General features: G+C 45.8%; 1 protein-coding gene across 2 annotated transcripts; it reads left to right on the forward strand.

Annotated features, from left to right (window-relative positions):
- LPAR3 (lysophosphatidic acid receptor 3) lies at positions 1–25,986 on the forward strand. 2 transcript variants are annotated; one of them, XM_083620725.1, is made up of 3 exons: positions 1–513; positions 14,093–14,849; positions 23,828–25,986. In XM_083620725.1, the coding sequence occupies exons 2-3, from the start codon at positions 14,114–14,116 to the stop codon at positions 24,154–24,156; spliced, it is 1,065 nt and encodes a 354-aa protein (XP_083476851.1). In that variant the 5' UTR covers positions 1–513; positions 14,093–14,113; the 3' UTR covers positions 24,157–25,986. The 2 variants fall into 2 exon arrangements, with proteins under 2 accessions (XP_083476851.1, XP_083476852.1); XM_083620726.1 differs by lacking the exon at positions 1–513 and adding an exon at positions 12,193–12,229.
- The last annotated feature ends 268 nt before the right edge of the window (positions 25,987–26,254 follow it).

The following is a 26,254-nucleotide window of genomic DNA, read 5'->3' on the forward strand; positions in this document are numbered from 1 at the left end:
GGAGGAGGAGGAGGAGGAGGAAAGAGGCGGGAGCAGGCAGGGAAGCGAAGCAGCAGCGACTGGCCTTTCCCAGTGCCGCTGCTGCCCTTGCGCCTTGCTCCACATTCACTCGGGAGGAGCAGCAGCGCCGCGAGCAGCTCCTCAGCCCTCCGCTTGCGAATGAAACCATAACAAACCACCGAGGGCCCAATGGGAAGGACCCGGGAGCGGCAGGTTGCGAAAGAAACCGCGCGGCGACGTACCCGGCGCCGGCCCAGAAGGCAGCCTTGACCGACGGAGGGCGCCTCGGCTCGCCCAAGGGTTCCCCGCCCTCGCGCCGCCTTCGGTGGGGGAAGGAGGCAGCCCACGCCCACGCCGGCGGCTCTGGGGGCCGCAGCCGCCAAAAACGTCGACCGTGCACCGTCCGGCTTGACGGGAAGGAGCCGGCGCCGGAGAGCGAGCGGGCGGCGTGGCGGGTGCCAGCCGGGCATGCGGGCAGGCTGCAACTGAGGCGCGCGCGCGCGGGCTGCTGTGGTGAGTGAGGGGCTTGCGCCCTGCCGTGAGGGGAGACGGGCAGGGAGTGGGGTAGGGAGGTAACAGAGGGGAGGGAAGGGTGACTGACACGCCTGTGGCTCCCTTCTCGGCGCCTTTTCCACTTGTGGAAGCGGGGTTCCCCGTGGGAAGCTTTGAACTGCCAGGGAATCCGGCCTCGAGCGGCACCGCCGCCTTCTTCAAGCGCCTCTGGCTTCGCGCGGAGACCAAACTGTTGCTTCGCCCAGCAGCGTCCGCCGCGGTGCTGAGGTGCGCGCGCGGAGGAGGAGAAGGAGGGTGGACAACGTGCAAAGCAAGGAAAAAGAGTTTTCTCCTAGGGAGGTGGGGAGCGACAGGACAGCGGGGATCGGGAACGCGGGACGCCTCTCTCCCGAGTCTGGGCAACGGAAGGAGCAGCTTCCCTTCTTCTCCTAGCGATGCTAGCACAGTTGAAAAGCTAAGCAGGGTCCCGTGCGGCTCCAAGTTGGATGGGAGACCGGGTATGAGATTCCTGCATGACTTAATGACCCTTATGGACCCCTTGCAACTCCGCAATTCTATGATTTGCTTGCTTGCACTCTCCCTCTGAGCATGAGTGTAACCAGGATTTATGTTAGGGTGGAGGGCAGGACACCCAGCTGTCGCCCTCCTCTGTCTAGCAGATTCGGAAGGAAATGTCTCAACAGCAGTTGTTTCAAATTACTTTCTTTGGAACCCAAGGTAGCTCAGAAAAATCTGTCAAAATCTTTCTCCAATTTCTAAGTATTTTTATTTATTTACTTGATTTTGGTGGTGGTGGTGGAGGTGGTGGTGGTGGTGGTGGGCAGCCACCCCCTGCCTCCCCTGGCTATGCCCCTGACTATGCCCATGCCTCTGGGTGGTGCTGTTTAGGGGATTGGGCCCCATCACCCTTTCCCCGACAGAGTGAGAAAGCACGAGTGAGCAGATGGAAATGGTGGCTGCTCTTCCATGGAGTTCCTGGGGTCACCTTTCGCTCCCTCTAGGTCAGTGTTCCCCAACCTTGGGCCTCCAGCTGTTTTTGGACTACAACTCCCATCATCCCTCGCTAGCAAGACCAGTGGTCAAGGATGATGGGAATTGTAGTCCAAAAACAGCTGGAGGCCCAAGGTTGGGGAACACTGCTCTAGGTGACCCAGCTAGAGCCAGGCTTCCTTTCAGCACTGCCTAAAGAGAGAAGGCTTTTTTTCCCAGAAGGTAGAGCAAAGATGGGAGCCTGTGGGCCCCAGCTCCCATCGTTCCTTAGCATGGGCCATGCTGGCTGAGGCTGATGGGAGAAGTTTGATCTGAAGGGCCACAGGTTTCTTCACCTTTGAGGTAGAGCCTTCCAGCAGTGCCGGATTTAGGGCGGTGCAGGCGGCCCCCCCCCCTCACAGGGCGCCGAGCCAAGGGGGCGCAAAATAATAACGAAACCTATTTGTCATATTGGGTGTGTGTGCCAAAATTTGTCCTTGCTCAGGTTGCCGTATTACCCAAATCCGCCCCTGCTTTCAGAGGGAGAGGGCAGGTGTGCAATTAGAGATGGGAGCAGCCGTGACCTGCCCTTGCCTTGTTAGCAAAGCTGGCAGGATTGCCAACAAGGGAAGAATGAACTTCTCATCACCACCACCACCAAGAAGAAGTGTGTTTAATTTAATGTATGGACTTCAGATCAAGTGTATCATTGCAGCAGGCAATTGCCCATGTTCATACGCTCAGGTCTCTTGGCTACTAAATGCCTGTTTGATGTTGTGACTGACTCTGATGCAGCCAAGCCAGGGCAGATGTTTGGGGTTTTTTTGGTAATCCTCATCCACAATCCATTGAGCGCCGCCATTTCGATTTTCCTCTGCAACGTGTTTGGTTCTGATGAAGCCATTCTGGCATAAGCTCTTACCTTTGCTTTATTCATCCAACCGCCTTGGGGCCAATGTAAAAGTGTTTTCTCCCCTCTTCCTCTCCCTCTCCCTCTCTCTGTCTGCAGTTCCTGCATCCATCATTTGACTGCAATGCTAATCTGGCTAGAATACACACACACACACTTCTTCTTCTTCTTCTTCTTCTTCTTCTTCTTCTTCTTCTTCTTCTTCTTCTTCTTCTTCTTCTTCAAAATCCAGACAGTGGGTCTTTCCAGACGGTTGCTAATTTGAGGGTGGTATTTAACCACATACTGGCAAATTCAGTTTGTGCAATTAAAGTGAACGTGGTGCTCTTGCACAACAGAACTACAGTGGTACCTCGGGTTACATACGCTTCAGGTTACAGACTCTGCTAACCCAGAAATATTACCTCGGGTTAAGAACTTTGCTTCAGGATGAGAATAGAAATTGTGCTCCGGCGGTGCAGCGGCAGCGGGAGGCCCCATTAGCTAAAGTGGTGCTTCAGGTTAAGAACAGTTTCAGGTTAAGAACGGACCTCCGGAACGAATTAAGTACTTAACCCGAGGTACCACTGTACTGGCAAATGCTCAATAAACAGCTGGTGTTGTTTAACCTCCCTGCAAACTCTGTGCAAACCAATCAGAACGAATGCTCAATAGACAGGTTGTCTTAAGTTAGGGCTGCGGCGCTGCCTTTGTTTTTGTGCTGAGTGCCTTGTCCCAGTCGCCTTTTCAATCACTTTGTGATCCCTAGCCAGCTCACTTCATAGGCAGGCAGTAGCACTGGAAAAGGCTGAATCCTTGGCTACTGGAGAGTGGAAAGAATTGCAATAAGGCTCCAACCCTGAGAGATAATATTACTAACAGGAGTGGAACTGCCTTCTTTCGGGATATATGTTTACAAGAGTGCCTGGACAGCCAGATATATTTAAACCAGGATCCAGTAATAATCCTGGGTGACTTGTAAGGCTGAAACCTAATCATTCATTTGGGTGATTGCAGACTGGGATTGAGCTGGGGCTCTTCGGTGCATTGTCAGGCCGCAGATAAGATGCAAAAGGTTGCCTTCTTCCCTTATCTTGGCCCTCCCTTGTGACAATCAGAGGGCGGCTCTTTAAGGAACGGTGTCCCTAAGGATGAGACTCTTTTTGTCAGCCATGCAAAGTATTATACACTTAAGCAGCCGTGCTAACCTAACCTATATTCATTTGGAAGTTGGCTAATGGTACATAACATAAAATAATAATTGTGACTACAACAACAACAATAATAACGCCAATGAATTCGCGGCAATCCTTTCCATTTACTGTTGAGCGGGAAGGCTAGCAAATGGACGTAATTGATTATAAGCCAGAGTTTGAAGTCACTGAGCCTTGTGGGCAAATGCCTATTGCAAGGCAAATTGTTGGCTAATCGAGGCATGAAATAGAGTGGCACCAAGTGGAGATTAAATGCTCTAAGGTTCGCCACTGCTGAGGCCGATAACAGTGATGAATTCACTGTGTTATCAAATATAGCCAGGAGCTAAAGTCTCTCTCTCTCTCTGTGTGTGTGTGTGTTTTGCTACTTGCATTGTGTCTACCCTCTAAACTGCTCTGGATTTGACAACTGTTCTGAGATTTTCTAAATTAAGGGTGGTGTGTAAATGACCTAAAAAAAGTACTAAATAAAGTACATGCTTGTCTGAGAAATTTTTAGTAAAATTTCTGTAACACAATGTAACACAATACTTGCAGCCTGTGGTGGCTTTTCATCGTAAGTGTGTTACTGGGGATGGCTGGATATTACTTCTTTACAGCATTAATTGCCCGTTCACTAAGGGTGGATCTACACACGGGGGGACGGGACGCTATAAATAAGTCAGAAATTAAATTTTTATAACGAAAGGGGAAAAAACACTAAGGAAAATCGCAAAGAATGTTTTTTGCTCTCCAGCGCCATCCTGTGTTGCATGCTTATAATGCATTCAAAACGCTGTTTTCTGACTAATGGAGCTGAGTCCTAAGTCTGAGGACCAAGCTAGATGTGATGGCAGTGGAACCGTTCGTTTAAACAGGGCTCTTTTTAAACAAAAAGGGGACAGAACTTGGCAGCATAATTAGCTGGCCTCAGGGATTGTGGACTTCATTCCTTGCCTGCAGCTCACTTGCCTACAGTCTATGTCTCAAGGTGTTCCTTTTCCTCATTCCAGCTGCAAATAAAGTGCTTGGAGAGAGAGCGCAGTGAGGAGGCAGCCATTGGTTTGGGTCAGGATTCGGCATTCCTCACGCACATCATCCTTTTGCTGCTGAGCATATTCTTCCTGCCTTTTTTTTCTACATCAGGATTTGCACAATTTTCACAGAGCTGCAAGGGACCACAAGGACCATCTAGTCCAACCCCCTGCAATGAAAGGAATATTTTGCCCAACATGGGGCTCAAGCTCACAACCTTGAGATTAAGAGTCTCATGCTCTACTGACTGAGGTACCTGTAGCTGATGGGCCAAATGCCGCCCCAAGTTCCCTCTGGCCGGATCTCATCATAGTCCACATTCAAGCTGGAATACGCCCCGTACTATGGCAATGATGCACGTTTGCATGTTTGCCGTGGTGCAAGATTGGCAGGCAGGTGGAAGCGTCTAGCTTTCGTGTGGCTTGATTGCAACGTCCTTTGCAAAGGTGGGAGTCAACCCCATCGTTCCACCCACTTTTGCTTCTGATCTTCACCTCTGGCCCTGCCAGCCGTTTGCTTCTGACGCTCAGAAGGTTATTTGTGAGAAAAAACGTGGTGCTTCAGCTGAAGAAGGGTCCCCACCCCTCTCCTGCTTCAAGAGGGCTTAAGAGAACAAGTCAACAGTGTAAACTTTTCCACTTTAAATTACGTGCCCTTCATTCTTCCAGTGTAGTAAGAATAAGATTTTGCATACAGCAATCTGAACAAGAGTACTTCCGATACTGTTAATTTGTGTCAGAACAGTTGATGTTACAGGTAGGTAGCCGTGTTGGTCTGCTGTAGTCGAAACAAAATAAAAAATTCCTTCCAGTAGCACCTTAGAGACGAACAGTTGATGTTATCTTTATTCTTGTTTATACTTACTGGGGCAGCAGAAAATTAGTCACACGTGTAAAAAATAGTTTCAACTGGTAGAAGAATTCTCCACCATGAGAAAGGACTCGGAATTGCTTTAATATGGCAGTCTTCCGTGACATGTGACATTGGTCACATGCATGGCGTATATTTAAAGTACATGGCTACCCCAAGAGAATTATGGGAACTTTAGTTTACCCACACAGAGAGAGCTACAATTCCCAGCACCCTTGGCAAACTGCAGTTCCCAGGATACTTTGGTGGAAAGCCATGTGTGGTGTGGATATGCCCAGCCAACTCAAATGAAGTTTTTCTGTTATCTGCTCCATTGATATTGGACTTTTTATTTGTCTAACCTGTGATTTGGATTAAGATATTGTCTGAAAGCCAAAGCAACCACAACCTAGGAACATTCTGAATTAAAATTCTACACCACGTGTCACATTCTCCAATGAAATATTCTGGACATTATTCCCAACTCATTCCAGATACTTAATTATGCAATGTGTGAAATAGAGGAAAACATGCTTGATATAGTGCTTATGGCTTGATGGCTATTGATAGCAACATGGGTATTTTTATCTTTCCTCTCTTTATATAAGTTTTGGATGTGCACTGGAAAGCGAAACGAAAATATACCCTGTACCAGGCTGCAAATCCTAGATTTGTCTAGGTTGGACTCTTATTTTACTTTCAGTCCACTGTAATCAAGACATTTCAGGGACTTTGAAGGCGCCTGCTCGTGGCTTTACGAGATCAAAAATCACTTTGGCTCTTTTCCTGCTTTCAGAATGCAAACAACGTTTGCAGGCGTGGTTGGTGCAACTTTTGCACTGGCCCAAACATGCAGGCACAGACTCCTGTAATGAGGGCAGTGTAGATATAGGAATACCGGAGGGTCTGTGCCCCCGCCTACTCTGCTCATCAACTCCCCACCAGCCCCTCCAGAAGACACTTTTATTTGCTGTATTATCTGCCCAATCATCCCCACAGAGCCGGTGTGGTCGCGCTGGGTGCCACACTGCAGAGGCGCCAAACAATGCTGCATAATGGAGTGCAGGAGGGACAGCTGGGATTTGAACCTGTGACCATCTGCATGCAAAGCAAGATGCGCTACCATTGAACCATGGCTCCTCAAGGTGTACATCGCAGTTTCTGAGCATGGAATGTCCCATCTGGATCTTGGCAAATGTGTTTTTGCTGCCACAGGTCAATGAAGTTGCTCTTCTAAAATCTTGTATGCTTTTTTTTGGGGGGGGGGGGAGGAAAGCTTCATTTGCATTGCGTTCCCAGTACCAATATCTTCGCAACTGATTCTGTATTGAATTGTCTAGACTAGAAGACAAGAGGCTGAGATACGGTGACTCTGCACAGCTGTGTATTGTTTTGTTGGCCGACATGTTGAAGTATCTAGTCATCCCGATCAAGGCTCAATCCAGTAATCTCTGCTGACTTCCAATCCTGCTCTCGGTATATACTGCCCGGGTGAAGAGCAAAGCTTAAGGGGGAAAGGATATAATGGTGACGAAAGGAGTTGGCACATACATATTTAGTAAATAGTATAGAGACCGGCTTTATAATGTCTTAAATGCTGAGATTATTTCCTCATTACAGGCTGAGATGCCAACTCTTTCTTTAGTCCTCAACTCCGGGAGTCTTTAAATGAAAGCTTTGTCATGACGTTTTTAGGTTAGATGCCATGTATAGACTTCCTAAACCGTAATTTCAGAAGATCTTAAATTATGAAAGCCTCCAGAGTCTAAATTTGTGGTAACTAGAGATGTACTGGGTGTCTGCCCTTAACAGGTTTTAGCATGGCTGCAATAGCTTTGAACTAGAGGAGTATGGTACAAAAATGGCCCACAATGTCTAACATAGCATTGCATAATATTGTCTTTCCGTGTGTGGCTTGCCTCTGTTGACTTTTAATTATTTACTCATGCCTGGGAAGTAATAAAGTGATGATAAGACACACTTGTGGACTGCTTTTCACTTGGATTATTCAAAGGTATCTTCTGTACAATATATTTAAATAGTTGCAGTATTCAGTAGACATTGTTACGATTGGCCAACACACCAATCAAACTAACTTGTCAGATGTTATGTGATCATAGTCAAATATTATCCAGTCTTTCAAACAGCTGATGATGCTTGAACAATTGAGGTTTTGCTTACTTGGCAGAAGTGCCTTTGAAAACCAGCTTTTAAAAAATGCTATTGCTTTCCATTATTTCTGTTTATAAATTTATTTTTCCTATTATTATTATTATTTTTATTATTCCTCTTGGCACACTTTCATAGGTAGTTATTTTTTTTGGAAATGTTAATAAATATTTCACAAAGTATTCCCCCCCAACTCTATCTTTTTATAAATTATAGAATCAGAGAATTGTAAAGTTGGAAGGGACCCCAAGGGTCATCTAGTCCAAAGCCCAGCAATTCAGGAATCTCAGCTAAAGCATCCCTGACAGATGGCCATCCAATCTCTGTTTAAAAACCTCCAAGGAGGGAGAGCCCACAACCTCCCAAGAGAGACTGTTCCACTGTTGAACAGCTCTTCCTGTCAGAAAGTTTTCCCACATGTTTAGTCACGATTCCCAGGTAAGATCCTCCCCCTATTGTGTGGGCAGGGTGGTCCCTCCCCCTACCTGGCCAGATCACCTTCTCAACGCCTCCCCAGGCGGGATTGGGCAACTGGCTGAGGTAGGCAGAGACCTCCAGGTATCCCACCTGGGGAAGGCGAAGCCAAGCTTGTGTTAATGGTGCCGCATAGGGTCCAGGGGGCTGCGCGCAACTACGCAAAGGGTGCCCCCCATTTAATGTGGGGAGCGGTCATTCTTGTAACTTGAAGCTGTTGGTTCGAGTCCAGCCCTCCAGAGCAGGAGAAAGCAAGCTTTTTCCTTCTATGTGACAGTCCTTGACATATTTGAATATATGTATGTATGTATGTATGCATGGAATCCAGAAACGTTTTGTGTCTTCATTTTTACCAGAAATTTTACTTATTCCAGCGCAGGAAAGATATACTTATCTTTTTTTCTTCTTCTTAAAGAATAAGCCTGCATGTTCTAGTGTAAAAAAAAAGAAAAAGAAAACCATTAATTTTGTGAACCAGCACTCCATCAGAGAGATCCGGTTGCAAACCCTTTCCCTACAAATCAATTTGCATTTTGCATTGTTACACTAAGTGGAAAGTTAATGATTCATTGCTGTGTGTATAAGATGACCACATTATTTGTGCTTGAGGGTTTCCCACAGGCATCTGGTTGACCACTGTGAAAACAGGATGCTGTGCAAGAGCCCTTTGGCCTGATCCAGCAAGCACTTCTTTATGTGAAAGGAGCATTATCAAACCCCAATCAAAATGTTTGTCTTCATATTTCACATTTATGTTGTTGTTTTCTTGGCGTTCTTGGTAGCTCCTCTAATTCCATGCAGCTGCTTGTTCCAAGTTACCTATTGACTTAAAAGGTGTGACCACACCCAGTGGCAGAGGAACCCTTTCCGGCACCCGGGGCAGGATGCTGAGGGACGGGGCGAACCACCCGGCGACGCATGTGTGACGTCCATATGGGCTGCGCATGCGTGACAACCTGTACGGACGCCACGCGAGTGGCGCCCATACTAACTGTGCGTGCGCCCTCAGCTGCTCTACAGCTGGGGGGAGGCAGCAGGCCATCTTGTCAACTCCCCCAGAGGGGTGCCCAGGGCGGACCACCCCTCTGCCCCCCTTCGTACACCCCTGATCGCACCCATGAGCTTGGCCATGTTGCTGAGAATGCAAGGACACTAATCCTCATAGCTGCTTCCCATCTCCCAGTTTTGCATCTTGGGAAGGCTCCTTATCAAGTCAGGGGGTGCAATTCAACATTGCACTTGTTCCATCTGTGCAAGCAGTTTGGCTTGCCAGACAGAATGACACACACACACATCCCACCCTGCATGCCGTTTTAGGGGTTCTGCCACCCCCACCCCCGTTTGCAGAGGATGTGGGTGGCATGAAGCACTACTGTGCAAGATGAGCACCTTTCTAGAGATAATGTCATTATCCACTGTGCACTTCAGGACTTGAAACGCATGTGGGGTGGTGAGACCCACACCTTCAGCTGAAATCCTGGTCGGTGGCTCTGTGAGAATACAGCAGAAGCAAAGCAGAAAGTTGAGTACACAGTGTCTGTAAAGAACAGGCAGCATGTTCTTTTTCCTGCGAATAACAATGCAGGCAAGGTGTTTCTGCCATGGGAAAGTCCTGGTGAGGCATTATCTACAGAATTACCCAGAGTCCTGAAAACTAGACGGGACAGGGATTGCTTATACCCTCCTCTGCAAATAACATAAGTTCCACCTGACCTTAAAGGCTGTGCACTCAAACACACCTCTGGAAAAAGTACCGTAACATGCCCACCAATATCAGACCCTCCAAGTGTCCCTCTTTTCCAGGGGCAGTCCTGGATTTACAGCAGCCATCCCGGTTTCTGATTTGATCCTGGAATGTCCCGCTTTTCTTTAGGACTTCCCTAATTTCATTGGAGAAATGTTGGAGGGTATGGAGTTATGCGACACACACACCCCCAAGCCAAGGAGATAAGTAACTGTACAATCTTTAGAAGACGTCTGAAGGCAGCCCTGTATAGGGAAGTTTATTTTAATGTTTTATGCTTTATTTTTATATATGTTGGAAACCTCACAGAGTGGCTTGGGTGACCCAGTCAAATGGATGGAGTTTAAATATTATTATTATTATTATTATTATTATTAGTAGTAGTAGTAGTAGTATAGAATAGAATAGAATAGGATGTCCCTATTTTCATTGGGGGACACGGGTGGCGCTGTGGGTTAAACTACAGAGCCTAGGACTTGCCGATCAGAAGGTTGGCGGTTCGAATCCCCGTGATGGGGTGAGCTCCCATTGCTCAGTCCCAGCTCCTGCCAATCTAGCAGTTCGAAAGCACGTCAAGTGCAAGTAGATAAATACGGTAGGTACCGCTCCGGCGGGAAGGTAAACGGTGTTTCCGTGCGCTGCTGTGGTTTACCAGAAGCGGCTTAGTCATGCTGGCCACATGACCTGGAAGCTGTACACCGGCTCCCTCAGCCAATAAAGCGAGATGAGCGCCGCAACCCCAGAGTCGGTCACGACTGGACCTAATGGTCATGGGTACCTTTACCTTTATCTTTATTTTCATTGGAGAAATGTTGGAGGGTATGCAATATGGGTATTCAGGAACTATTTTGCATATAGCTACTTTTTGAAATATGGCAACCCTAAACTAGACTAGAAAAGTCAAGTGAGGGTATATAAAAGTGTGTTGGGGGCAGAATCTCTGCTAGCTATATTTGCCTATATTCACCATGTTTGTGTAGGCTTCACTACTCTGTTTCACTCAACCCTTTAATTCAAGGGAAGCTAGTATGGTGCCTGCCAGATGTTTTGGTCTACAGCTGCTACAGTCCCTGATCATTGCCCATGTTGAGTGGGGCTGATGGGGAGCCATAGTCTCACATCTGGAAGGCAGCATGTTGGCTCCCCTTTGCTTCAACTGCTGGTCCATTTGCAGGACAAGGCATTGGACTTCCCATACCCCAACACATATAAATAAGAGACAAATGAGGCTGGTTTTTTGGGTAAAAACAGGCCACAACTTTATTGAATACAGATGAAAGAGGTTTGGCTTGGGCATGGGGCAATCTAAATACTTCTGGCCCGCCAGCCAGAAGTGATGCGTGGTCAATCCAGGAGGGGGTTCCTAAGACTTACATCAAACAGGGTGACCCCCACAGGGACCGCCGACTGGGGGAGTGTCTTCAGCCCCAGCCCCCTGGGCACGTGGACACGACCACTCCCCCGGATCCCTTTAATGGGATACCCTAGCGTTTGGAGGGGCAGGCGGGCACTGAAACCTCCCCTCCATCCAAAACAAGGGATTGCCCCAATGCTCAACTGCCAGAGGTGAGCGGACTTGGTAAAACAAGTGTGCTGCTTTGAGAAATAAGCACACAGGTCTGAATATGACGACAGCAGCCTATCTCCCTGAAATCCCAAATAAGGCTTTGGCCAAAATGCAAAGGACTGCTGCTAGTGAACCGAAGATGCTCCGAAGCGGATGAGCAGAGTGTGTGGTTTTGGAGGGTGAGAGAAGGAGGGATAAAGTGAGATGGAATTAAGGGGTGGCAGAGATTTTTCGTGGAATCCCACAATGAAACAAATAAGCCCGTCCTTTTCCAACCTTGCAATTCTTCCTTGGGTAAGGAGGAGCTCCAACGGATCACAGTCATGGAGGTCCAGTGCTCTTCCTCAACAAGAAAAGGTCTGGCTCAGAGGAGCCCCAAAAGCCAGCAGCTAGTCTTTGATTCAGTTGTTCTGAGGCCCAGAAAAAGGGCCAAAATGTTTGTGTGGACTGACCCAGAGAAGGTTAACAGCACACATGTGATTCTTGACATGGTTGCTGGAGGCCTCTTTCCTCTGTTCATTTACCTTGGGCAAGGCTTTATAATTGGGTTGCTCAATCGAGCAAGGTAGTTCGATCAAGCAAAGCATCCTCTCTGTTTATAGGGCTTCGTATCCCAAGGCGACTCCCGCCCTCTCTGTCTGGCCCTCAGGACTCTCCCCAGACCACACCACTTCTCCTGAGGCCATGTCCCTCAGCAGTCTTGCTTCACAGCCTCCTTGAGTGTGTTTTTTGCCTGACTGGAATGTGCCCTTGAACTCTGATGATATCTTTTGCTTGCCTAGATGAAGGGTGGGAGGTCTGTGTAGAAACCAGCATATGATACAAAGGTAAATTGTAAATTTGTTGCCTCTGGCTCTGCACAAAAGCTTGTCCAGAAACAAAAAAATGCAGTCCTCTGGCTGACACACCATTGGCTACTGCATTCCTTCCTCTTCCTTTAAGTCTTCAAACTCTGAAGTTACCTCACAGGGAACCTGATTCTTCATGCGCTTGCCAACACACTGTTGACAGGAACAAGAAGAGGACAGGATCAGACTGGTAGGGAATGAGCAACACAAGTGCTATTTGAGTAGCTATAGCAACCAGGGAGGAAAATTGTGAGTTCTATGGTTCGCAAGTGATAGAGGGATAAGGAGAGGCCTTGCTTGCATAAATTGTGGCAGGTCTGCTGCTCTTCCCAAAAGTAATGGCCTACCTGACTCAAAGGTGACGGCTTCAAGCTTAGCAAAGCATTCCCATCTTGCACCTTTCACCGCTGTGTACCAGAAGGGATTTCAGCAGGTTTACCTGGCATTATATGCTACATCTGCTGAAATGCCACTTCCTATACTTGGGGTGGACAGAAGGTAGGGTGGTAGATCTTTGGATGATTTGAAGTTGACCATCAAGGATGCTAAACTCCCAGTATTTAACAATGACAACAACAAAATGCCCCCGTCCCTCCACATTACAGTGCTGAAATGAAGGAAGCAGAAGTAAAGGTTACCAGGATTGGATTGTTGTGTGGAAGAGCTGCAAGGTCCATTCAGTTCTGGGATTTAGAACTATTTCCTGGTCGCAAAGTTCTTTAATTCTAAGTGGACATCTTTTGTACTTGGCTCCAGTTAGATCTTGGAGTTCAGTGGGGGGCGGTGAAATAAAGTTGGTTCTTATAAATTGAAGGCTGCTCTCACCTCTGTTCCACACAGCTGTTAGAAGTGCGAGAGCTCTGTTAATTTTTTTCAACCGACCACCCATGCGCTCTGCAGTATAAACTGGGAGGAATGGAGAACCTGGGTGTCTGTGTCACAATTAGCACACAGTGTGCACATTTTAAGTTAGAAACGGCGAGCAATGCCTGCTTAGCTGACTCTTGTGTGCTAGCAACCTAGGAGAGTGAAAATTATTACCTAGCATATAAATTACCGTATAGAGAATATATGCAAATATACATAACAAACACGACTCCTAGTGAAACAGAACTTGCTTTTAAGGTTGCGGCAGAATTGCCACTCCTAATCTCTTAAACATTTGATTGATTGATTGATTGATTGATTGCCCTGAAGGGTTTCCAAATGTTTCCCCTGAGGCTTGGGGGTTCTTAAAGAACGGGGCAGGACTCCTTAGTAAAACTAGGAAAGGCTCAGGTGCCTCTTGCTCATCACATCAAATATATGTGCCTGATATTGTGACCAATACGGTGGGATAGAAATGTAATAAATTTGGTAAATTCCATGTGATTAAATCCATGGATGGGACATTTGGGACATTTAATTACATAAATAAGTCATTTGTAAAGGCATTTATATATTTAATTTATGCTCTGGGTTTTTTTATTTTTATATATATTAACGGGCACTCAGAATGTCTTGCCATAAAATGACAAAGAGTATCTGATTCGTTTGGAAGAGTGTTGAATGTGCTTGGATCTGGAGTCTGACACGTGGCTTGCTTGTGGCATGCAGGAACTCTTAAAACGGGGCATGTCCACATAAGGACTCTACCTAAAAACATCAAGGTTCTGAAACCTTAGTAAAAGGCATAAATGTGCACATAAATGGATTTAACTTGCCTGCTTCGCATAACGATTTGACTTTTGAAGGTGAGAAATATTTGTTTGGGACAGCTTCCTTATCCATGGCAATTCCAAGATGGCACCACTCCTATCCTCCATTTTTTTTAACCTTCCTTTCTTTTTCTCTCCCCCTTAGGATGCCATACTCTAATCCAGGATGAATGAATGTCACTATGATAAACGCATGGACTTCTTCTATAACATGAGTAACACAGCCACAGCAGATGAGTGGACGGGGACAACTCTCGTCATTGTCTTATGTTTTGGGGCCTTCTTTTGCCTCTTCATTTTCATCTCCAATTCACTGGTCATAGCCGCTGTGGTCAAAAACAAGAAGTTCCACTTCCCTTTCTACTACCTGCTAGCCAACCTAGCAGCTGCGGACTTCTTTGCAGGCATCGCTTATGTATTCTTGATGTTCAACACCGGCCCAGTCTCCAAAACGCTAACTGTTAACAGGTGGTTTTTGCGACAGGGACTTCTGGACACTAGCCTGACGGCTTCTCTGGCCAACTTGCTAGTCATTGCCGTTGAGCGCCACCTGTCTGTTGTTCGGATGAGGGTCCACAGCAACCTCACAAAGAAGAGGGTCACCTTTTTCATTTTGTTGATCTGGGCCATAGCTATTTTCATGGGCGCAGTGCCCACCTTGGGCTGGAACTGCCTGTGTGACATCTCAACCTGCTCTTCACTGGCTCCTATTTATAGCAGGAGTTACTTGATATTTTGGACCGTCTCCAACCTGGGCGTTTTCTTCATCATGGTGGTGGTGTACATAAGAATCTACATGTACGTCCAGAGGAAAACGAATGTTTTATCTCCGCACACGAGTGGATCCATCAGCCGCAGGAGGACTCCAATGAAACTTATGAAGACAGTCATGGCGGTCTTAGGTAAGAGGATGTGGAGCGCAGATGTGCTTGTGTTGTATCATCATCATTCAGTTTGAGAAGGATGGTAGATCTTGGCTGAGCAATCTGTGGTTACGTTTCCGGTGATTAGGGGCCACTTGGTCCTTATCATAGGATGGGGGCTCTGGGATGGTGGGATGGAAACTCACCATGTGTCTTCAGCTGCAAGAGGGTGTTATTATTCCATTATTCATCCTTTCTCTTGGATCTATGTTCGTGGTGTCATGGGAGGGCTACACAGCCATTGACCTGATGCTTGGCCTTGGGCTGCTTATGAATCATTAGGCTCCTTATGAATAATAACCAGCTTTAGTTTACAAGTGGGTGGTCAGAGCCATTTAACCTGCAGATGGAGGATGTATCTACCTGCAAGCTTCTTGCATTCCCAGCATGGTGCTTTGCTGAAAAATTATAAATGTGAGGTATGGTAACACCACCCCACTCTCCAAGTGCAATATCTTAGGACAGGCATAGACAAACTCGGCCCTCCAGATGTTTTGGGACTACAACTCCCATCATCCATAGCCAACAGGACCAGTGGTCAGGGATGATGGGAATTGTAGTCTCAAAACATTTGGAGGGCCGAGTTTGCCAATGCTTGTCTTAGGAGATGGCTTGTGCATTTTCCCTCCTGTAGGGTTTCTGACATTCATGCTGATAGCTTGACTTCACACCCAACCCTACTATTCTGCTGTAGGGTTTCTTACACACCCTTCACTCTAATGTCCTGGCCATAAATGATGTGGCTGGGCTGATGCCCTGGTTTTTAAAAATAAATAAACCAACCAATCTGTGGGCTTGTTAACTTTTGTTCACTGCGTCCCAAAATATTGAGATGGGTTCAATCTACTCCATAGATTGGCCCTTTAACCCTTTTTTTGTGGTTATCCTTTCAGCTACAGCTTTAGGAAGGCTATAGGATGGGTATGATTTGAGTAAAATGGGGATGGGAGTTGGGTGTGTGTGGAACTTGGGGGTTTCATTAAGTGCCTTTTACCACAATTCAACCACAGTATTAAGAGGCAGGTTTGGTCCCTTCCAACTTGAAATGCAGTCCTTTTATAAGTAAGGCCAGTCTAGAATCTCTCTGGTGGTTTATTGGCACTGTGATAGATCTTAACTTCCCCTGTTTAAAAAGCGTATCACCTTCTACCCATTCCCTCTCCCCAGAGCTCATTCTCCTCACAATCATTATATTGCTCTGTCCCTAGTGCCCAGGTTCTGAAAACCTGCTGAGATGGAGCCTCTATTCTAATTACTGGCAGGTGAACCCTGTCCCATGATTGGAAGACTCCGAATACAGCTTCCTTCCCTGATGTAGTACCTTCTTGTTTATCTTGGGCTACAGCTTCCTGTTGTCCTTGGCCATGCTAGCTAAGGGGCTGATGGGAGCTGCAAGGCAGAACATCCTTAGGGCACCATGTTGAAGGTTGGGGAAGGCTGTTATACAAAACGCCTTTATATCCAAACCAAATCTAGTATTGAATTTTCATTCTCACCTGCTTGGGCATCTACAGTGTGCAGTGCAAATATTATAACAGTCAATGAATGCTAAGTGAGATGAGGTGACCCTGAGCATCTTGCCGTGACTGTTATTCATGTTGCAATTGCCTGTCAGGCACCGAATAGCTTCTTTCATAACCATGCCATGTCCTTTTCACAGGAGGTAACAAAAGAAAGCATTGCTCTGGCTTGGGGGAGACCGCTACTGACCCTATTGTAACATTGCAAGATATCTGTAACATGGAGGACAGCCTCTCTTTTCATAGTCCGAATGCTTCGCCCATTTATCTACTGAATGCCAGGCCCAAGGACTCCGCTGCTTAGGTCTGGCATCAGAATTTCTCAAGGAGGCCTTGTTTTCTCGTAGCGCAACACAAAGTATGTGTGGGAAAGGCGGAGGGGGATGGGGACCCAGCTATTAGATCTAAACAAATACATTGTGGTTGACATAGTGAATTCAAAGTAGGGATTGTCTTCTACAATACAGGTGTCCCATTGTGAGGCACGTTTGTTTTTCCACTGGGTCAATGCAGCTGATTTTAGCAGATACAAAATGATAGCTTTGGGTAGAGCAGTTCCCCCCCCCCCAACTTGGGGCTCCAGCTGCTTTTGGACTACAATTCCCATCGTCCTTGACCACTGGTTCTGCTAGCTAGGGATGATGGGAGTTGTAGTCCAAAAACAGCTGGAGATCTATGTTTGGGAAACACTGGGGTAGATGGACATAGCAAGCTGCCTTATACTGAGTCAGGCCATTGGCCCATCTAGTTCAGTACTGTGTACTCTGGCTGGCAGCAGCTCTCCATGGTTTCAGATGGGGTTCGTCCCAGCCCTACCTGGAGATGTCAGGGATTGAACCTGGGACCTGTTGTATGCAAAGCACACTTACCATTTTACCACTGAGCTATGGCCCTACCCCATATAGTCTTATATTATTGACTATTACCATTGGTAGGAGGCAACACAATCTGTTTGCTTAAAACCATGATGTGCATTCTGGGAGGTTAAAAATCCTCCCACGCCTCTCCCTTTTCTTCCCTGGGTGGTTTACATTTCCTCTCCTTCTTTTCCCTGCCTGTTTGGACATGTTGGGAGACAGGTTACGGGACACCAGAACCAACACAGTCCCAGCAAAAGCTTTGCTCTCTTATTCGTCAAATCTTACGCATCTATAGCATCAAGATGTGTTTTGAGCCATGGTTTGTTCAGGCTTCTTAGCCCCATAATTTTTCTTCAGGAATGCCAAAGTCACAGTAAAAAGCAACAGCACCTTTCTCTTACTGCTGAGTAATTCACAATAAATGACCACACTTCTGATATCAAAGAAAGACTTTCTAAAGTTAGAGGGTGTGGGAATTTCTTTTTAGTGACTTTTAACTATAGTACTACAAGGAGCAGGTTACAAATGGAAGAAGGGCTTTATGGTTTGGTTGTGTGTATGTACCTAGATAATTGTATTTCGGGGGCTTTGTGGTTTGTTTGTTCATGTGTGTAAGTTTGTGCGCGCGCATGTGCACAGATGCATTGCGCCTCCCATCTCCTGATGGCTGGAACATGTCCACTATGAGGGGCATATCTTCAACCCCCTCAGTGCAGTACTTCCTCTTCCTGTATGAGGGAATGTCATCCATTCACTTATAAGGGAGAGGACAAAGAAGTACAGTGGTACCTTGGTCTACGAACTTAATTTGGTCTGGAAGTCCATTCTTAACCCAAAACATGCTTAAACCGAGGTGCGCTTTCCCTACAGGGGCTGGTGCCCTTCCACCGTTCACTAGCCGGAACACCTACTTCCGGTTTTGCGGAGTTCGTTGCCCAAATAGTTCGTTAACAGGGCTGTTCATAGACCGAGGTACCACTGTACACCTAGTGGGGAGTGGGGTACTATCTTGGGTCAATATCAAACTTGCCGTTGGTGATTCTGGTTCCTAGAGTTCCGGCCAGCTTTTGCTATATCTTGGCTGTGACCTTGATTGCGCCCTTTTGACTTTGTCAGTGGAGAATCCTTGCTTAGAGCTAACTTTTCTCTGCATAGCCTGAGGCCTTCTGATGCCATTTCAGATTGTGGTGCCAATCAGGGACTGCCAACGTGTTGTCCTCCAGATCCTATTAAGACTGCTACCCCTGTGCTACAGAGTGGCATAACCTTAAAAAATTAGTTTTTAAATACAGAGAAGATGCAACCCTAAATACCTACTGTAAGCTTTTGAACTCTATATATGTACACACACAAAAAAAACTATTGCACTTTTTACCAGCGGCATGGCAGGTTGAAATTTAAGAAGCGAATACTGTTTTCCTGTCCTGAATACACAGTGATAACAAGAACTTCTGTTGCTGAATTTCTGCAGTCATTACAGGGGCAAAGAGTCTTGCCAGGGAAAGGGGGCTTCAACCCTAATTCTGAAAACTTGTAGCGGCAATTGGTTTTTATTACTTAGTTTTTAAAGATACCTGAGCAGGAAAGCAAGTAGAACGAATACCCAATAAGCCTTCCTCAAATAAGTACTGCTAACAAGAATTGCAATTGCCTCTGGATGAAAGGTTCCCAGTGCACATATTTGCACTGATTCAAGTATGTTTTGCTGCCTTTCAGTGGGAAAGCAGAGCCCGCTGGTGCAAACCGCTTGTAAAATAATGCACTGCTGTGACTTTACCCAGCTCATACCGAAATGGATGGCAACGCTCTCCATAAATTTTGGCAGGGCCAGATAAGGGCTTAGTTTCGCAGTAAGCTATAGCCTATTAATTTGTTCAGGAGAACAGCATTTTCACTCCAGTCAGACGTCATGCCAGTTGCTTTTCAGATGTTTCTGATTCCTTCTCCTATTATGTTGGGAGATTAGAATCTAGCTGGGTTTCTTTAAATGACAGTTTCCACTCTCTAGAAACTACGTATTTTAGTCACAATGCCTTCAATTTATTTTGAGTGCCTTCCTTTTTATCTGAAACGGTTTTCTGGTTGTCAGCCGTTGAAGATGTTTAGACTTGTAGCCTGTGTGAGAATTCATTTCATATTTCCATTTCCTAGAAAACAGACCAGAAATAGTTCTGCATTATTGCCATTCTGCCTGCTTCTTTCTGTTCCAACGTGATACCAACATCTAGATTACAAGAACCCTTTCTAGGCTGCCTTTTTCAGCATCCTGTTTTCCAGAGCTAACCTGATCCATAAATAAGGGCTAGCTGACCCTCTTATTCTACTGCTCTCCAGCAGCTGGCATTCAGAGCCATGGTGCCTCTCATCTTGTTTTACAGCCACCAATAGTTGTATCCTCCTCCCCTACAAAAAACTTTCCAATTTGATAGTCCTCATTCACTACATCTTGTGGTGGTGAGTTCCTTGGCTTAGCTGTGCTCAGTGGGAAGAGGCACTTCCTCTGTCCTGGCCCACATCTACACTTTTCAGCTTTATTGGTTGACCCCGTGTCCCAGAATTACGAGAAAAAGAAGAAAAACTCTTATCCGCTCATTGTCTTATTATTATGATTGACTAGCAAATATTTCCACCGAGTCAATTTTATCATGCGCTCTCATATCTTTGGATAATGATAGCTGTCTTCTTGGGAGGCTTACCCAATTGAGTGGTAGAGAAATTTAGATAACGTTAGACAGAAATTACTTGCTGTGGTTGCCAGTTCCATCGACCTACGTGTGCAATGTCTGCGTTACTCTGACCCTTGGACAGATAGGGAAGAGCCGTATCATCGACCCTTTTGTTCTTCTTCTTGCTCCTTTCCCCTCGTGATTCCCCGCTCCCACTTGAGTTTCCCTTAAGAACACAGCATGGATCCCAACCCACAATTCCATAGTCCCCAGCTTTTTCTTTGTCCTTGACGTGATCAGATCCAGATTTAGCAGAAAGTGATCCAGATAACCGCTTGTCTATTCAAATATCCACTCAACAGATGCTTCATTGCGTTTGATGGTTGTGTTGTTCCCTGCTTTTTCCTCTGAAATGAAGCCTAAAGTAGTTAATAAGTACAATCAATCAATTGCGCAAGTAATCTATGAATAGAGGCACAGTGGTCCAATGTGCACGTAATGCCAAACCATGGTTTAGTTCAGAAGCCTTTGCAAACCTAGGCGATACTTTGGGCTCAAGCACTCCCCTCTCATGTTACCCCTGCAGTCAGGAGGCAGAAATAAACCAGTATTCAGTTGCACTTTAAGCAGTCCAGGTGATCAGGAATTCACTGTGCTTTCAGTTTCATTCCTTGCCATGTGAACTACGAAACGTGGTTTAAAAGGCACACTCATAAATTTTAAAACAAGCCAACTTCCAACAATGGGTTGATACGCGGCTGGCTTGTTTAACAAGTAGGTGTTTTACGTGGCGGCTGGATCATGATATAGAGGTTTATAAAATAAAATATTTTCTTCCTTTCTTATAATAGTAGAACTCAGGATCACCTAATCAGTTGCCTATAGGTTTGCAGGCAAGAAAATAAAGTGTGCTGTTGTCTCATGAAATTCACTACTCTTCCATACACTTCTAGACTCTCAAAAGTTTGTGAGCATGCTCAGACCTTGTTGAGCTACACACCCATGGTGGGAAGCTCTATTTAGCCAGTGCAGCTACAGTCGTATCTTGGTTTTCAAACAGCTTAGTTCTCAAACGTTTTGGCTCCCGAACGCTGCAAACCTGGAAGTGAGTGTTCCGGTTTGCGAAGTATTTTTGGAAGCTGAAGGTATGACGGGGCTTCTGTGGCTTCCGATTGGCTACAGGAGCTTCCTGCAGCCAATCAGAAGCCTTGCTTTGGTTTCCGAACGTTTTGGAAGTCAAACGGACCTCCAGAACGGATTCCACTCGACTTCCAAGATATGATTGTAAATGGAAATGTCACCTATGGTAGGAATTCACATCTAAGGATGAATAGGAGTTCATGTTGAGTGAGCTTTCAGCGGTCTCCTGTTGGCTGCTCTTAAAAACACAGGACAGGACTGGATGAATCTTTCATCTGATCCCTCAAGACAGTGTTGGTTTTTTTTTTTTCATGTTATAGATGCTTCACTGCATGTAGCTTGCGCAGAAGCATCCCAGTGAAAAATGCAAAGCAGCCTTTTGAAAGGAAAGGAGGTGACATTCCAGGCAAGTCCACACATGACCTTGGTTTTTGCTAAGCTGAAGAGTGATCGGCAGTCTGTCCTAACATGCTTACATTTGAGCAGAAATGATGCTTGCAGAAACCAAAAAGCAAATAAAAGGTCTCTCTCTTCGTATAAATTCGTATCGCTTACGTCTATACAGCTTACACTGACATTTTTTGTATTGTGCAAATGAACTGAGTAGCTGTTTCAAAAGTGATTGAGATGTACTTGGCCTTGGACTTGTCCTGTACGTGGAATGCAGGGAGGGACAGGGCAGAGCCACACTATATAGTTAAAGTACATTTAAAGCACCTCAACCCCCCCCAATCCTGTAGTTTTCACCTCATAGAGCCACAGTTCCCAGTACCCGTGTAAAACTTACAGTTCCCAGGGTTCCTTGAGGAACGGCATGTGCTTTGAATTTACGGCATTGATCTGCCTACAGTTAGGTCTCACCGCCATATGCATTTCTTACAATGCCTGCAACACTGATAGGGGAATTGAAATAAAGCTGCCCATTTCAAGGTGACTGCAGGATTGGGATTTGAACTCTTGTCCCCGTTCAGATTAGGTTTCCGTTGCCCTACATTTGCATGGTTTGTGGGCGGGGAAACAGAGCGCTGGCATAACTTGCTGGAATATTTCTTTGCCGGTTTTAGGGGAGAAGGGAAAAGGCTTCCTAAAATGTAAGCTTTTGACTTTGATTTTTTTAAAAAAAACAACAAAACAACAACACATAAATGGGCAGCACTTCCTCTGTGCGTCTTCTGCAGCCTGCCTTTTGTGCAGAGCTGTAATTTTCCTATTTTTGTAAACTAGGCAGCAATTGTGGCTTGAGCTAAGCACATGCTGGTTTGTGCATTAGCTCTGGCCTCCCTCCCTCCTTCTCTTTCTCTCTCTTTTTGCACTAAGAAGCATGGAATGACAAACCGGCAATGCCGGCACCAGAGATGAAAGAGCGATACAATTAGCCTGTTCCATAAATATTAATTGAGTTTGTCTGTTTTACTGTGTGGTTTTAGTCTTCCTGATTTGTTAGTTGCTCTGGGAACCCAGCAGGGTTGATGAACGAAATACAAATTTATGAAATAAAAGAAATGCAGTGCTTGTGTGTGGTGGTTCATAGATTCTGACCAACGTCACCAACCTGCATGCTTGGCTGGTCTGCACATTGTTCCGGGAGGTGCTTTGAGACAGGAGATAAATATTGCAAACGGGTTGTTGCACTAACACAAATGGGCGACGAACCACAGTTTTTCTCAACTGATTGCAAGAAAGAAATTCGACTCGGTTTGCATTTGAAGGTGAACTTCCCAAATTTTCACTTTTTGAAACAATGCTCAAATCGAAACACAGCCATCCTTCAAAATCCAAATTTCTCTGAATTTTGCAACGTGGTTTTCCATGCATATACCAGGGTTGCTGAGGTCGGGGAGAAGGATGAACCAGTGTTTGTCTTGAGCAGCAGCTGCCTCCTCCAGTGACAGCTGTGAAGGAAGCATCCCATGGCCTCTCCATGGCCACAGCTGCCAGCTTCCTCTCTTGGGCAGCTCGAAGCAACTGCTGGAGAGCAGGCGACGAGGAGTAGAGGCTGCCATCGCCAGCAAGGCCCGTTTAATGTGCTGGCTCTGAAGGGCAGGCAGAGGGTAGGGCTGCCCTGGGCAGGAAGAAAGGGGGAGTGGAGCAGAATCTCTTTTCTTCTTTTAATGCTTTGTATGTCCATGTCTAATCTTGCTCCTTTCTAAAATTTATGTACAGTGGTACCTCGGGTTAAATACGCTTCAGGTTACAGACGCTTCAGGTTACAGACTCCGCCAACCCAGAAATAGTACTTCAGGTTAAGAACTTTGCTTCAGGATGAGAACAGAAATCGTGCTCCGGCGGCGCGGTGGCAGCAAGAGGCCCCATTAGCTAAAGTGGTGCTTCAGGTTAAGAACAGTTTCAGGTTAAGAATGGACCTCCGGAACGAATTAATTACTTAACCCGAGGTACCACTGTATTGGTACGTGTTTTTCATTTTGTAAATCTACCAAAGAATAAAATAAAATCTGGATTAAGTGGTTTTCTCAAGACAGTGGAGGGTGGGTGTTCTGTGTCCCATTGGTGTGGTGGTGGTGTAGATGCTCTGTGGCAGGGGGAGGTCTGTGTGGCAAAAAATGGGAGGTTGAGGGGGGTCAGTTGAGGGGCGAGTGAGAAATGTTCCTGTTTTCATCTGAGGAATATTGGAGGCTATGTAGTCCTCTTTGTCTTGTCCTAAGCCCAAATGCTTAATGCAGCACAATACAAACAAACAAATCCAAACAAATTGAAACAAACAAACAAACACATCCATTCTCTCTCTCTCTGCTTCCTTCTCTCTCTGATAGGTGCCTTTGTTGTGTGCTGGACTCCTGGCCTCGTCGTCCTTCTTCTCGACGGCTTGAACTGCACTCGTTGTGAGGTACAGAATGTGAAGCGGTGGTTCCTCCTCCTGGCCCTTCTGAACTCTGTCATGAACCCCATCATTTACTCGTACAAAGACGACGAGATGTCGAGCACGATGAGGCGCATGATCTGCTGCTCTTTTGAGGAGAGGCCGGAGCGCCGGTCTTCGCGGATCCCCTCCACGGTGCTCAACAGGAGTATGGACACCTCTAGTCAATACTTAGAAAATGGCATCACCCAAGGGACGATCAGTGGCAAAGGAAACACCTGAGCCACACTCTCTCCTTCTTCCTCCTTAAGAAGTGGACTGTGGCTTGTGCGGCGGATGCAAGCGGACCAAGCACTGAACCAGCTGAGTTCATAATCCCGAAACAGCAGAAGTGTATACTCTGTGTGCCAGGAAACCCAAACCCCAGTGTGGCCTGACATCATTGTAAATAATTATTGGATGAGAGGGGGAATATGCTGGAAGGGATGGAGAAGAATAGAAGGAGCGGACTTATTCTGCAGTGTGTGTTTTTAAAGTTGGAAAACTGTACAACCGGCATTGTGGAGTCCTCATTCTTCAGAGGCCAAGTTACCACTGTGTGTGGCATATACCACTACAGACTGCTGAGATGAGGCTGGTTCTCACATCTAAATGCTTATCTGTCTATAACTATTATCTATCCATCTATCATCTCCACATAGAGAACTAGGATATCAGGGAGAAGAGTTGTAAACTAGCTTTCTGATTCATGTTTTAATTCTCTCTGTGGAAATATTTTTGTTTTATTTTATTTTAGTTGTTGTATGGGGGGCTATTCAATACTGTGAGATCCAGACCAAAGTTGCAGCCTGTCCCTACGCATGTTTACATTGGAGTATGTGCCATTTTGCTCAGTGGGGGTTTGCTTCCAAATGATATGCATTGCTTCGGATTGCAGCCCTAAAGCCCTTTTGAACTCAGTGGGACTTGCTCCCGAGTAACCATATATCGGACTGGGCTCTTCAGTCTCCTGTGTGGTACGGTGTTTGTGCTCCTCCAGTAAACATTTTTATTTTTCATGGCGTAACAGGGTTGCAAAACCAAAACAGCCCTTCTTCATGTTTATCTGGCTCCCCTGCCCCATCCCAGTAAATGTAATGATTTCTGAGCATCCTGACTTTCCTTCCAAGCTGTGATTATGGGGTGGGGGAGTTCAGGAGATTTCTGCAATAAACTAATTGCACACAAAGGCAGCCAGTCTCCCAATAACATATTATTCCGTGCGTATGCAACATTTGTGACTTGTTCGTAGGGACAGAACTGTTTGCTCTTAAAGAAACAAGCCAAATAATCACTGACTGCTTCAGTTGAAGGTGGGACAATGAGGATTGATGGCAGTATTTTTAAGCCTCTGATCTTACCTTTCAGCTGTCACAAGTTCAGGCCTGAGTTGCTAGCACAAAATATGTTGGAAGTTTGGTTATTAAATTTGAGTTTCTGAAAAGTCCCGGCTTAAAAAAAAAAGGATTTAGACTATTGTGTGGTGAAAGTTAGACCTGTATAACAGAGACATAAGCAAGAATATTTGTGCACTTTGTGGTTTATGGTTGGAATCCTTTCAAGTTAGTGAGGGAAAAACTTCTTGCAAAGGCATGGGATCATACTTTTTGTTATTTCAAAGTATTTTTTTATGTGCATAGATTAATTTTCACACTGTACTTTTTAAGTGGTTTTATCTCCTGTGAACTGTGTGTGAGATCAGTGGTATACTTCAGGCGATGGTCCAGAATTGTAAATAAATGCAATGCTTTATATCTGAGTTTGGGTACCTCATTGTTTGGGGGACCATCTTCAGACACTGGGATTTTTCTAGAAGCAATACAGACACCTTTCCCTCTAAATGCTGCCAGAAAACAGGACCAGAATTTGCCGCTTACCTTGGTAAGAAATACCACTTCTTATTAGCATGTGCTAATTTATTCAAATTCATGAATGTTTAAAATTATGCATCTCCTAGGATTGCAAAATAATAGCATGACAAATGAGAGAAAACTGCACTTTCTCTTCTTGCATGAAAACAAAAATAAACAAAGTTCCAGGCCTACTTAGGTCTGGCTTAATAGCATGCCTAAACCAGTCCACCAGCCCAGTACTTTTCTCTTACTCAATCATTTTGCAATCAGGTGTCGTTATCTGTGTTCAGAGATATCTGCAGTCACTGCTGCCAAATAATTAGCACCAGGGCATTGTGGCAAGAAGAATTAAGACCGGAATTTGATGTTAGATCTCCTGGGGCCCAGCAGATGAAGGCTAAGCCTTGAAGGAATGATGCCCATTGTTCATGATACAGATTGCCCAGTTCCACACAGCTAGCTAACTTAGAAGTGGAAAAAACAACAAC

Source organism: Podarcis filfolensis (genome assembly GCF_964270895.1).
Source record: "Podarcis filfolensis genome assembly, chromosome: 6".
Lineage (NCBI taxonomy): Eukaryota > Metazoa > Chordata > Lepidosauria > Squamata > Lacertidae > Podarcis > Podarcis filfolensis.

Bases quoted from the DNA above. Each gene is read 5' to 3' on its own strand.
- LPAR3 (XM_083620725.1), top strand. From the start codon at position 14,114: ATGAATGAATGTCACTATGATAAACGCATGGACTTCTTCTATAACATG. The intron at 14,850-23,827 runs GTAAGAGGATGT...TCTCTCTGATAG, and splicing joins GACAGTCATGGCGGTCTTAG to GTGCCTTTGTTGTGTGCTGG.